General features: G+C 38.0%; 1 protein-coding gene across 1 annotated transcript; it reads left to right on the top strand.

Annotated features, from left to right (window-relative positions):
• Positions 1–64: 64 nt before the first annotated feature.
• Positions 65–11,895, top strand: pdss1 (prenyl (decaprenyl) diphosphate synthase, subunit 1). Its single transcript, XM_041814201.1, has 11 exons — positions 65–253; positions 919–986; positions 5,704–5,836; positions 6,029–6,159; positions 6,319–6,460; positions 6,538–6,649; positions 7,766–7,875; positions 7,979–8,059; positions 9,470–9,583; positions 9,682–9,762; positions 11,000–11,895. The coding sequence occupies exons 1-11, from the start codon at positions 83–85 to the stop codon at positions 11,138–11,140; spliced, it is 1,284 nt and encodes a 427-aa protein (XP_041670135.1). The 5' UTR covers positions 65–82; the 3' UTR covers positions 11,141–11,895.
• The last annotated feature ends 1,175 nt before the right edge of the window (positions 11,896–13,070 follow it).

The raw sequence follows: 13,070 nt of genomic DNA, 5'->3' as shown, positions 1-13,070 counted from the left end.
AATTCCTCGTTATGAAACGTCACCTGCTGACGCTTTGTTACAGTTTTCCGGTTCCGTTCCCATATATAACCTGTCCCAGTGCATGCTGTCGGGAAACATGGCGGGTCCGTGGTGGAGGCACTGTCAGAGATGGAGTACAAACTGTACGAGTACGAGTTTATTTGAGACGTTGTGGCAGTTAAACTGCAGGTCTGTGGCCCTCTCCGCGTCCTCTCTGGGGCTGACTTCCTGGAGCTCCAGGCCGGGGAACGAGGTGAGTTGAGCGGCTCTTCTTTGCAGGACACCGGGCTGTCAAACCAGGAAGGTCATACACCACCAGGAGCTGAAAGCTCTTCAGCACGGTGGTCTCTATTTCTGATAATGAGAGTATTATTTTAGGGTTCGTCACATTTCCAGGTGGTGCATTTGCTGTTTCTGTAATGCGGGAGTTTCCCGTCTTTTTAATGGTTCCTGAAATGAATGGTGACTTGTTGCAGGGGGTGTTGGCTCGTTCAGAGCTTCAGCTTCAGTCATAAAGGTCAAGACCTGCTCCTGACATTACAGGGCAATTACACTAATCTGTGTCCTCTACTGAGCCAGCTGCCCACCTGAGACTGACCGATGTCAGGCCAAGTCTCCATTCATTTAGAGCCATTGACACCTGCCACACTCATTCATTCATTTAGACCTGACTCACGTGACATCAGATTTCTGTAACAAATTACTTCCGATTTAAATGTCCGATGCAATCACACATTTCATACTGTAAGTGTGAATGAAAAGTAGTAGGCTATTTTTTCTATTAAAAACAACATGATTTTATTTTTTTTAAATAAGGCTGGCTAGTGGTAAACTTCTGGTTGAGACACAGTACCTCCAAAGGCCCACTTAATAACTTAATTTCACAGTTTAATTTTTATATCATGTCCTTTTTTTCAGGGGCGACCATCATCACTGCCAACAGAAACCAAATGGAAATCTTTAAACCTTACCTCACCCATCATCAGGTGAGTTTTCTGGGTAAAAAGCCTGATTCCAGTTATTCTAAGAATCGAGGGTTTTGTAGGCCTGCTTGATTATGGCTAAATAATAATACTGTTGGTTTGGAGTATAACATTTCCTCCTTTATTTGTGGAGTTATAGAGATTAAACATATTTATTCTGTTGCTTTGGGGGACCGTCATACACCATGTAACAAATTCTGCAGGTGATTTTACGTTCTTCAGGTTTGACTCCTAAAACGAGAGTGTTTCTAGGGCTGGGCAATTAATCGCAAATTAGAGTAAATCTGGCCTGCTGCAATTTTCAAATCGCAGACAGTGCAATATTTCTTTAACCTAAAATTTGTAAAAAAAACAAACAAACAAACAAAAAAAACAGTTAAATGCAGTTTTGTTTTGCAGCAGCAGGTTTTATGTTCTACACATCATGGAAACATTTAAGAGTTTTTTTTTAGAATTTTTACAGAAGTCTTTTCTTGTTTATATGTATTTCTTTCTTAATCATCATGTGAATAATGTAAAAATCCCCTTCAATATGGCAGTTGATAACAAATTTGCAATTAGAGCAAAAACTGCAACGATTTTTTTTCCCCAAATTTGTTTATCCCCATTTTTTTAATTTAATCTAGTGCGGGTTATAATATAAAATGAAATATTGCTTGTGTTAAATAAGCACATAAGATGAGGATCCTAAAAATAACTGCATATTAAATCGCAATATTGGGGGAAAAAAATTGCAATTAGATTATTTTTGCAAATCGTTCAGCCCTATTTAATTCCCTTTTACTCCTTATCATTTCAAAGTTACTGCAGTTTGTGCCATGGCTCCTTCTGCTCCTCTAGAGTGAGAGCTATTTTAGTGCTGGGGGTGGGGGGCATTCACCGTAAATAACAACCTATAGATAAAACAAGCACAGTGTGACGTTGGGCCAATAGTTGTTAAACCTTGAGTTTCTGTTTTACTACAAACATGGGAAGACAAATTTAAACTTGATCAACCACCCAGCTCTATTAAAAGGGGTAAACCTAAGACCAAAAAACAAGCCAAAACAGAAGGGATGCATGATAATGGACTTTCACTGATATCAGTTATGCAAATATTAACAAATTCATTTCAGCCAATATTGATATTGATCTGAAAATTTAGTTCAGACAATAACAAAAAAAAAAAAAACCTCAGTCATTAGAAAACATTTTAAATACAAGAAATGAGATGAACAAAGAAAAAGGCTTTAGCTGGCTTAGGTCTTCTGGTCCTGCCTAAAACTCCATAAAAGTAAAGACAGATATTTACAGCTGATATTAGTCAATATACCAGTTGCAAATATCGGCAGAAATTTTCATGCCTGCCAGTACGTCCAATTCACCTTTTAATCTAATACAGCGTAACTCAACCCTGATCAACCAAAGAGAAAACTTGTTGAAAAATGCCTTTACAAGAGCCACAATCTAAGTGGGGAAAAGTGGCAGAAATGGGTTAAAGTGGCAGGAAAAATAAGTTAAAGGGGGCAAAATGGTCCAAAAGCAGCAAAAAAGGGTGGAAAGGGGCAAAATCATCATTAAATGCCAAAACCTGGGTGAAAAGTGACATAAAAGGGAGAAAAAGTGACAATAAAGGGCAGAATGTGGCACCTCTGTTGTCTCTCTTTTTGCCTAACATTAAAATAGGGCTGAATGATTTTGGAAAATAATCAAATTGAGTTTTTTTTTTCTTATATTGTAATTAGAGGTGGGAATCTTTAGGCAGCTCACGATTCAATTCGATTATGATTCATAGGGCTACGATTCAGTTCTTTATTGATTATTGATGCATTTTGCTGCATTTTTTTTTTGCATTTCTGTTGTTCTCCCTGTGTCAAACATGACAAAAATATTACATTTGTATTTAGAAAAATAGAGATAAATTAAATGTCCACTTTCCTCTAATAGAAGATGTGTATAAACTGGAAATTTGCAATTGCACTGAATCACAGGTAGCAGCATCTTTCCTTTAACATTTCATAAATTACAGACATAAAAATGTCCTTTTCACAGATGAACAACTGGTTATCTAAATGTTGCTGTTACACACTGCATGTCAGAGTTCCCCCTTTTGTTCCTGCTATTCCACAGTATTAAATATTTAAATTACTAACAATTATTAGACATTTATAAATCGATTCAGAATATTCCACCTCTACATCACAATGCAATCTAAGAATCGATTATTTCTCCCTCCTCTAATTGCAATTGTGATTTGATATAGGATTATTCCTTAACTTTCTTTTATTCCTAAACAAGGGCTGAATAATTCTTTAAAAGTGTCTAATTCTGATGATTTGCACTCGTTTTGCACATTGGATATGAAAGATTTCCGTCATTCGTATATTTAATTTTAAAAAAGTACAAAAATGAAGAAGGTAGGATTTTTTGCAGACTATTCTAAAAAAATGGTACCTGAATGATTGCATGATATGTCATGCATAACATCTCTGCTGCAAAAAAGTTAAAACTGGTACTTTGACTCAAATTTCAGTTCAGAGAAATATTACACCTTCTGTGATTTAACAGCTGCAGCAGGCCACATTGTGATTTAATCTTATTTGTGATTGATTGCCCAGCCCTAATTCAAAATATAAAAAAATATGAAATAGTGTTGTCCAATCAACAATACAAAGCTGTAAGACTTTTGATTTGATTCCCTTGATAATAAAAGCAGCACAGTCTTTCTTTTCAGACGGGGGATAGTCAGTTTCTTGATAGTTAAAAACTCCTCTGTCCACCACAGCCTACAATCTCTCCTAAACCTGCCCTCCTCCAAACACTCAGCTAAATCTTTGGTCTGTCTTGCGTCTTGTCCCATGAAAGGTGCCATATAAATCCAAGCTATTAGTTAAGCCTTGCAGCGACAGACCTAATCAATAGATGATCTGAAAAAAATGGCTGTAAATTTCCATAGATAGTTCATCAGAAATGAATCATTAGTTGTAGTTGTGCTCTGTGGTGTTCATAGACTTTCTACTGAATTTTCATGTTACTATCAAGGTTTTCTTTGACCTCCAGACAGTTTGCAGCAGCCTAGTGATGTGCAATTTTAGGTTTAAGGTCATTTAGTGCATGATTTATAAAATCCTATGGTGTATGAATCCCCAAAGAAGAATAAAAGCACTGAACATGTGAAAAAGAGAGAGCAGGGGCACTTCTGGTATCCCTCAAACACCTGAGGGCCTAACAGGGTCAATATTTAACCATTGAGTGTCAACCCAAATGATTTTGACATTAAATGGTCAACATGATGAGTTAAAACTCAACATCTGAGATAAAAAGTCATCTTTAAGTTGTAAAGGTAAAAACATGACATTAAAAGTCTAAATAATGTTTTTAAAAGGCAAAAAATGAGATAAAAGTCAAAATCATAAGTTTTAAAGGCCAAAATATGAAATAAAATTTCAGATTCATGAGTTTCAAAAGTCAAAGTATGAAATAAAATTCAAAACCATGAGTTTTAAAGATAAAAAATGAGCTAAAAGTCAAATTAAGCAGTTGAAATGGTCAGCAAAACTGAGAAAAAAATCAAAATCATGATATTTAGCAATCAAAATATGAGCTAAACATTGAACTTGTGAGTTTAAAATGTCAAAATATTAGATTAAATTTCAAAATCATTAGTTTTAAAAGTAAGAAAAATTAAATTCTTATTAGAAGTCATGAGTTTTAGAGGTAAAAAACAAGATGAAAGTCAGAGTTAGAAGTTGAAAAGGGTCAAAACAAGAGATTAAAGTCATAATCATGACTTTAAAAGATCAAAATAGGATTTGAATTTTAAAATTATGAATGTAATAGGTAAAAAATTTGAAAGAAAAGTAAAAATTATGAGATGTAAAGGATAAAATATGAAATAAAAAGTCAAAACCATAACTTTTAGTTGTAACTGTGAGATGCATAATTGAAAATATAGAGAAAACACAAATTTCTCCTACTTTCCTGACTTTATATCAAATTATTTTTTACTGTTTACTTTTTCAAATTTATATTTAGTTTAGTTTAGTTTAGTTTATTTCGGTCAGTTTAAACATGAAGACTCAATTGCACACATAATGTGAATTTTACAAGTGAACAAACGTTGGGTTAATGCTATTTCTGCATTAACACCAAACAATCAACAAAAAACAAAAAAATCAACAAAACTAATAACAAAACAGGACCAAAAAGGTGTAGGCTGAAGCCTTCGCTTATTTCACATACCCTTTTCAAATTCATACTTTACTCAGCTTCCTTTAGATTTACATAAAACAATAAGATAGACATGACTAAATACTTATTCATCATACATAGACCCTTTGTCTATCCAAGCACATTATGTGTTCACACCACAGTTCTGTACATTCATGTGTATTTTTATATGCCTCAGCAAGGATGTTATAAATCATCCACATTAAGTTTACGTTTTTATACTGGAGGAAATCTGCAGACCTCATACTGGTATAACTGCACCACGGCCGGATTTGGCCCCTGGGCCTTGAGTTTGACACCCCTGGCTTAAATGATCCATGTCGTGACTTTACTCCCTGTAAACCCATCTTGAGCTCCTGGATCTGGAGGATTTAAACCAGTGTTTTCTCCTCTTTTTGAAGTACTCCATAAGGGTGAATTTTGATTTAGTAGAAGCACATGGAAGATCAAAACTGAGAGTTTGTGTCGAGCATTAACTTTTAGAATTGGTGCCTTTTTTTCCTCTTTTCAGACACAAGTCCCGACTGCTGGATCCCAAACTCCAGACGTGCTGCTGCAGAACGATACACAGCGATGCAAAGCTGAAAGACCCCTTCACACTAGCACAGAAAGATCTAAAGAGTTTATATGACGACATTAGAAAGGTGAGCTTGTATTTTTAGTAAAAGCATCTAAATGTGGAGTGATATTGGCTTTCAGTAAAAACACGATTGATTAAAAATCTATGCAGCTTACACTGCCGTCTCTGACGTTTCTCTGTCATATGATGTTTATCGCCTGCTGGATTTGATTATGACTGACATAAAAGACTCATGTTTTATGACTCTGTCTCCCAGGAGCTGTTTGTTTCCAAAGAAGAGCTGAAGTATCTTTGTGACTACTACTTTGATGGCAAAGGCAAAGCAATCCGACCAATGATCGTCGTCCTGATGGCCCGGGCGCTAAATATTCACAGCAACAGATCTGGGTGAGCCATCACCTTTACAGCACATATAGTCTTATTTGACCTCTGATACAGGTGACAGAATGACGATGCACTACACCCTGTGATAATTATTTTATGAAGCTTAATCAGGGTTTATTTCTCTCCACTTCCTGTTTCTTGCATCATCTGTGTCCTGTGTAGAGATCTGCTCCCGGGGCAGAGGGCCATCGCTATGATCTCAGAAATGATCCACACAGCCAGCCTGGTGCACGACGACGTCATTGATGGCTCGGATAAACGGCGAGGAAAGAGAACCATCAATGAACTGTGGGGGGAAAGAAAGGTGAAGGAAATAAAAGTTGTCTTTTTCTCCTAAATAAAAGTTTTAAGGAGGAGAATTTAATACTTCGTGTTCTCCAGGCGATCCTGGCTGGAGATTTCATCCTGTCTGCTGCCTCCATGGCGTTGGCTCGTATCGGTAACATCACGGTTGTAAAGGTGTTGTCCCAGGTTATAGAGGACCTGGTGCGCGGTATGAAAATCCCTTTTTTTATTCAGTTTTACAGACTACTTTCTAGAGCAGTGTTACTCAACCCTGCTCTGGCCCAAAGAGCCAGATAGTTGAAACGTACCTTTGCAAGAGCCATAATCAAGGTGGTGAAAAGTGGCAAAAATGGCTTAAAGTAGCAATAAAAATAAGTTATAGATGGCAAAAATGGTAAGAAAGCAGACAAAATGGCTGAAAAGTGGTGAAAATTGGGAGATAAAGCAGAATAAGAGTCAGAAAGTGGCAAAAAATGGCTTGAAGTAGCGAAAAAATTAGTTATAGATGGCAAAAATTGTCAAAAAGTAGCAAAAATTGGTGAAAAGTTACAAAATAATGAGGTACAGGTGGCAAAAGCTGGTCCAAAAGTGGCAAAAAAAGGAGTGAAAAGTGGCTGAAATAGACAAAAAGCAGTCAAGAGTGACAAAAATGGGCAAAAAATAGGAAACAAGGGGATATTTAATGGCAAAAGGATGCTTAAATGGGCAAAAATGGGATAAAAGTTGCTAAAAGAAGAGGTAAAAATGGGCAAATAAAGAAACTAGTAGTATTTAATTGTGAAAGGCAGCTTAAATGGGCAAAAGTGGCAGAAAATGGTGAAAAAGGGGCAAAAATGGGAAAAAAATGGCAAAAATGGGGGGAAAAAAGGAAAAAAAAGTGGAATTTAATGGCAAAAGAAGCTCACATTGGCTTAAAGTGGCAAAAAATTGTGATAAAGGGCAAAATGGGAGGCAAAAATGGGGTAAAAAGGAAATGAGTGGTATTTAATGGCAAAGGTAGCCGAAATGGGCTAAAGTGCAAAAACTGGCAAAAAGAAGTGGCAAAAATGAGAAAAAAGGGATATTTGATGACAAAGGTTGCTCAAATGGGTGAATAGTAGCAAAAAAATGGTAAAAAAGGGGTAATAAAAGTTTCCCTTTAAGGTTTTCTGGGGAGTAATATTTAAAATTAAGACATAAAAGAGCCGCAAGAGCTCCTGAGCCACATGTTGAGTATCACTGTTCTAGAGACAAATATTGCTCTTTTTACTCACTTCTTACCTCATCAGTTAAGTTTTTACTCCTTTTTCTGGATATTTTCTTGATGTGTTGAATTGTTTTTCAGGTGAGTTCATGCAGCTGGGCTCCAAGGAGAACGAGAACGAGAGATTCAAGCACTACCTCGAGAAAACCTTCAAGAAGACGGCGAGTCTTATTGCAAACAGTTGTAAAGCAGTATGTACGTTCTGTCTCCACATTAATATCACTGAGTTGGAGGAAAGCTTCGGCTTTTACAGCCAATGCTTTTTGTTGACTGTTTCCTCTCCTTCATTTGAAGGTTTCCATTCTAGTAAATTCTGACCCTGAAGTTCATGAAATAGCTTACCAGTACGGGAAGAACGTCGGCATCGCATTTCAGGTAACTTCTCTGGCTTTTAAGTGTCCAGTTGAGTCTCGTATAGATTGAATGGAACTGGAGTCGATTTAATTTGCAGGACACAGCGGTGTCAAATATTACATTTTGAATGCCTCTTTTTGTAAAAAATGATGTAAACTGACAGCCCCAGCAAAACTCGTACTTTTCAAACAATTTTATTGGACACTTTCTGGCTTGTGGCCTGTATCAAGGCCAAAACAGCTCATATGATAAAGTTGTTCTCTCTGCCATGACTGGTGCATGATATTGGATTAAATGTCCTAAAACTTCACTAATTTACTCATACAACCCGCCAGTATATCTGCAGAAAATTAAATATTTGTCAATACCTATAATTAACCTTTTGAGTTAATTTTTACAGATATCAGTGGGCTTATAATATGGTGCATCCTTAATTGCTGGTACTTCCTGTTCCTGTAAAACTTTTCCACCCTCTGTGCCAGTGGTTCTCAACCTTGGGGTCGGACCCCATTGGGGGTCGCGAGACAGTGAGAGGGGGTCTCCAGATGCCCTAAAAAACTAAGAATATTTTTAAATTACAAAGTTGCAACTTTACACCAATTTTGTCATTTCTTTTACCCCTTTTCATCATTTTTTTCCCATATTTTAACACATTTCTGCCATTTAACACCTAATTTTGTCCGTTTTAAACCCTTTCCACCACTTTTTTCTGCCTGTTTTTGCCATTTCTAAACCAATTCTTGCCACTTAAGCTTATTGTTGCATCTGTTGACCCGTTACTGCCACTATTAACCCCATTTTAACACTTTTTCACCCGTTTTTTTCCCATTTTAACCCCATTTCACCATTTGATATGCCCATTTTTGCCATTTTTGTCTAATTGTTGCCACTTCTAACCCATTTCTGCAACTTTTAAAATCCAATTTCACCTCTTTTTCCTCCATTTTTGGCCATTGTTAACCCATTGTAGCATTTTTAAAGCATTTTAATTCATTTTTTAACAAAGGGGATTAACATTTTTAAGAAGGCTATTTACTGCTCAAATTATTAAAAAGGATTTTTTCTTTGATAAGAGATGTTATTTTTTCAGGTTAAATATGAAATATGGATATCACAGCTTAACTTTACAATGAAATGTGGTTTTGCTGTCCTCCATTGGCCCTCAGTTTGGCTGGGCACCAAACCCATTTATCCCCCTTTATGGACAGCCTTGTCAGTCCATGACTACTCCAAATTGTGCATGGCTGTGTTCAACCACCTTCAGGTTCAGTGGGGGTCCCCGGTCTCTGGCACCTTTATTTTGGGGGTTTCAGGCTGAAAAGGTTGAGAACCACTGCTCTGTGCAGCTTGAATTTGGTAAAGTTGTGCCACATATACCTACTTTAGCTGTATACACAGTGATGATGTTGGTTCTCTTTTGTCATCCTGCAGCTGGTGGATGATGTCTTAGACTTCACATCTGGGGCCAATCAGCTGGGGAAACCTGCAGCTGCAGATCTCAAACTGGGCCTGGCAACAGGGCCGGTCCTGTTTGCTTGTCAGCAGGTGAGAACATGAACTTTCCTGATGGTCAATGAAAACATCCATACTGTGTCCAACTATATCCTGCTGTTCCTTACCTTGGTTTCTCTGCTTCTGTTCAGTTTCCTGAGCTTCATGCAATGATCATGAGACGTTTCAGCTCTAAAGGAGACGTAGATCGAGCCTGGCAGTATGTCCTTCAGGTAGAGAAAATTGAAAATTTTATGGTTCATTGTTTTCTCAGAAACTCACCTGTCAGTCGCTAATATGATTCACGTTAGCTCATATTTATCAGCCCATTCTTGATTAAAACTGCAGTTTTACTGTTAACTTTTGCCTTCAGACATTATCAGAGTACAATTTTCCCTCTTGGGGATTTGACCAATCACTTCACAGCATATTAGCATCAAACCCAGTGATGGACATTTTGACTATCACAGAAATATTCAGCTCAAATATCTCAATCGACCCCTTGTGGCAGGCGGCAGTATAGAAACTGATCTCACTGTCAGAGGTGAAAAAAACATTGGTACTTTTGAAAGAAGATTGAAATCTCTAAATAAAAAATATGTTAATTAGACCAATTAGACCAAATCTTTTTCTAAAATTTCTATTGTAGTTTATTTAAGAGTTTGGCCTCTAAAGTGTAACCTGACATGCCAGATGGATGTGTTTCACACATCCATCCGGTAAACCTCTCATAGACGGCGTTTGGGAAAGGACAGAGGATTTGAAAAAAACTCTGAGTGTGATTGGATGAATGTTCTGTCACATCTTTACAGGCCAATCAGAGCAACAAAACGTGACATAGCCGCTACCATGGAGTAAACTCCATAGAGAACTGAATAACGGTAACCATGGCGACGGTAGACATGTCAGTACTCGACTTTTGTGGTTTTTGAAAAGAAAACAACTCACCGCTGTTCTTTGTTCTTCTTTTAATGAAGAAATGTGGTCAAGTTCTGATAAAACTGGAGCTTTAGCAGCATCCCTGTTCATCTCTTCCTCCATAATTGCACTGGCTTCTTGTTGCGGTTTGCTTACGTTATGACTCCGCCGCGCCCAAAAGTACTGCCCCCTTGTTGCTGATTGGTCCTGTCACTTTCTAACCGGGCCCAAAGTTCAGACGGGGGCTTTGCAAGATGGATTCACCAGTGAGAAACACAGAAACGGGCGTATCCCATCTACTTAGCAAGGTTAGCTGTAAGATAGAGCACTCTAAATTGCTGAAGCCTATGGCATGAACTACTATTGAAAGGTTGCTCGTGTATTCAAACAATTTATAAAATAAACTACCCAATTTTGGGTGCCTAGGACTTTTACTTTTTTGCAATGGTGTTGAAGGAGATGTAGATATAGTTTATATTTGGACAACCTGAGTAGTTATCTATCTATCAATGGACTGATGGGATAATTTAACATTTTGATCCTCTGTTTCAGAGCGATGGCGTGCAGCAGACCAACTACCTGGCCCAGCGTTACTGCCAGGAAGCGATCAGGCAGATCAGCATGCTGAGGCCGTCTGCAGAGAGAGACGCCCTCATCAGGCTCACTGAGATGGTTCTTACCAGGGACAAGTGAGCCTCTGCTGAACTCCTCTTCAGGCAGCTACACACCTACCCGTGGGGAAAGAAACTCACCCTGAATCCTCCTCCCTGATGTCGGCACAGACGGGGGTTGGACAGAAACTAAGAGAGAAGTGATGGGCGTTGGTTTGGAAGGATCCCTGTGGCTGCTTTAGTGCCAAGCGATCTGATTAATCACAGTGAAAGGATGGAAACGGCACACAGGGGTCTGACTGAGCTGTCAAACACACCCAGACATTTACATGACCACCAGATTCACAAGTGTGATAAAAAAATACATGCACTTGAATTTTGATGCAAATCCAGCTGACTCAGACTTGAATCGGACGGACATATAATGATTTGAGACAATATATAAATATATTTAATGATTGGATAAAGTTAAACTACACCCCTATCTCCTCACTGCTTGGCAGTACTGTACCTGCAAAAACCTCCAAACACTCAAAACAAGCAAAGTCTGATTAAAACGTTTGTCGCATGCTCATGCTGAGCTGTGGTGGTGCTGAAGAATTAGGCTACACACTCAAAGAAGACGAGAGCGTCATCGGTGTGTTTGTTTGGATCGATTATTTTTGTCTTTCCAGATCCGTCCACACCCCCGAGGCCAAACGGTTACACGTTCATATGACTTGTGAAATGTTATGAGGTTGCTTCTGTAATACAAAGTGCCCTGTAACAACCAAGGCCTTAACATCTGCAACAACTGTGTGCTCAATAAATATACTATTATGTGTTTTTTTATTTAAACCATGCCTTTGCTCCTTTATTCTCTCCTCATAGTGACCACACATGCATGCATACTGTACATAGAATTGTTTATTATAAAAAGACTGTACATTAATCTTTCAATCAACATATTATATGTACAAATGAAGGGCAGACAGGGATAGATTTGAACATTTCTACCCATGGAATCGAGCTAGAACACTTTTTAAAATTGAAAATGGGCAACATATCAAGGCATTAGCTGCAGAATCCTGAAATCAGAGTCAAATAGGTTCATGATGCAGGGCTAAATGAATACAAAGATGATTCCCAGACCTGAGTGAGATCTAAAACTGATCGGCTGATTTTACTCAGATAAAAAATGTACACCCGTGCAGCCCAGAGGATGTTTAGGTTTGTGTGTTGGACATGGTCCTTGAACCCAGAGCAGGTTGTTCTCTGAAGACTGAGGAGGTATCGGAGTTGTTGGTATGTCTGAATCGTCACATCATGGCAGTGTCAGGCACGACGACTCGTCTGAATCATAACCGCCATCAATCAGAGCCCATTATCTCCAATAATGACAATAGATCCTACAGGTTTATGTGGGTTAGAATAGAGTTAACAACAGTGACGTGACATAAGCTAAAAATGGAATGTGTTCTCTTGATTTAATCTACAGAAGCCCAAAGAGGACATGCATCCATACATCCTTTTTCCTGTGAGGAACTTCTGCTAGTTTTTTGACCTTTTCATATTCAATCTTTCAGAGATTTAGATTCACAAAACCATTAGAGAGAGGTTCAACTTTCCAAATAGGTGTTGGAGATGGTGGCATGGACACTGGCCTGTCACAGTGACCAGCATATTTGGTTTGCATCCCAAGATAAGGAAATAGATTAATGTTATAACTGAAAAACCATCTTTGTAATCCAGCATTACAGATTATATTTTCAAACTACTATAATTTTGGCTAGTGGATAGAGGAGGAAACTGTAGGGTGACATACAGAAAAAGAGCTGCAGGTTTGACTTTAACCCAGTTGTATAGCCTCTACACATGTGATGCAACTGAATACCTGTGATGCAAATAAGCGACAGTGACAAAATCAGCGTGATTACATTAATTCCTATTGTAATATCCTGACAACATGCGAGCGATGCAGCAAGATGTGGCCTGACATTTCTGTCCCATTGCCCTGCTTCTATTTTCTCTAA

Source organism: Cheilinus undulatus, linkage group 19 (assembly GCF_018320785.1).
Source record: "Cheilinus undulatus linkage group 19, ASM1832078v1, whole genome shotgun sequence".
Classification (NCBI taxonomy): Eukaryota; Metazoa; Chordata; class Actinopteri; order Labriformes; family Labridae; genus Cheilinus; species Cheilinus undulatus.
This window is presented reverse-complemented; position numbering and strand designations above follow the sequence as displayed.

Excerpts from the sequence above, each read along its gene's own strand:
- pdss1 (XM_041814201.1), top strand. The coding sequence starts at position 83 with ATGCTGTCGGGAAACATGGCGGGTCCGTGGTGGAGGCACTGTCAGAGA. Across the intron at positions 5,837-6,028 it reads TATATGACGACATTAGAAAG|GAGCTGTTTGTTTCCAAAGA; the intron begins GTGAGCTTGTAT and ends TCTGTCTCCCAG. Across the intron at positions 7,876-7,978 it reads TTGCAAACAGTTGTAAAGCA|GTTTCCATTCTAGTAAATTC; the intron begins GTATGTACGTTC and ends CTTCATTTGAAG.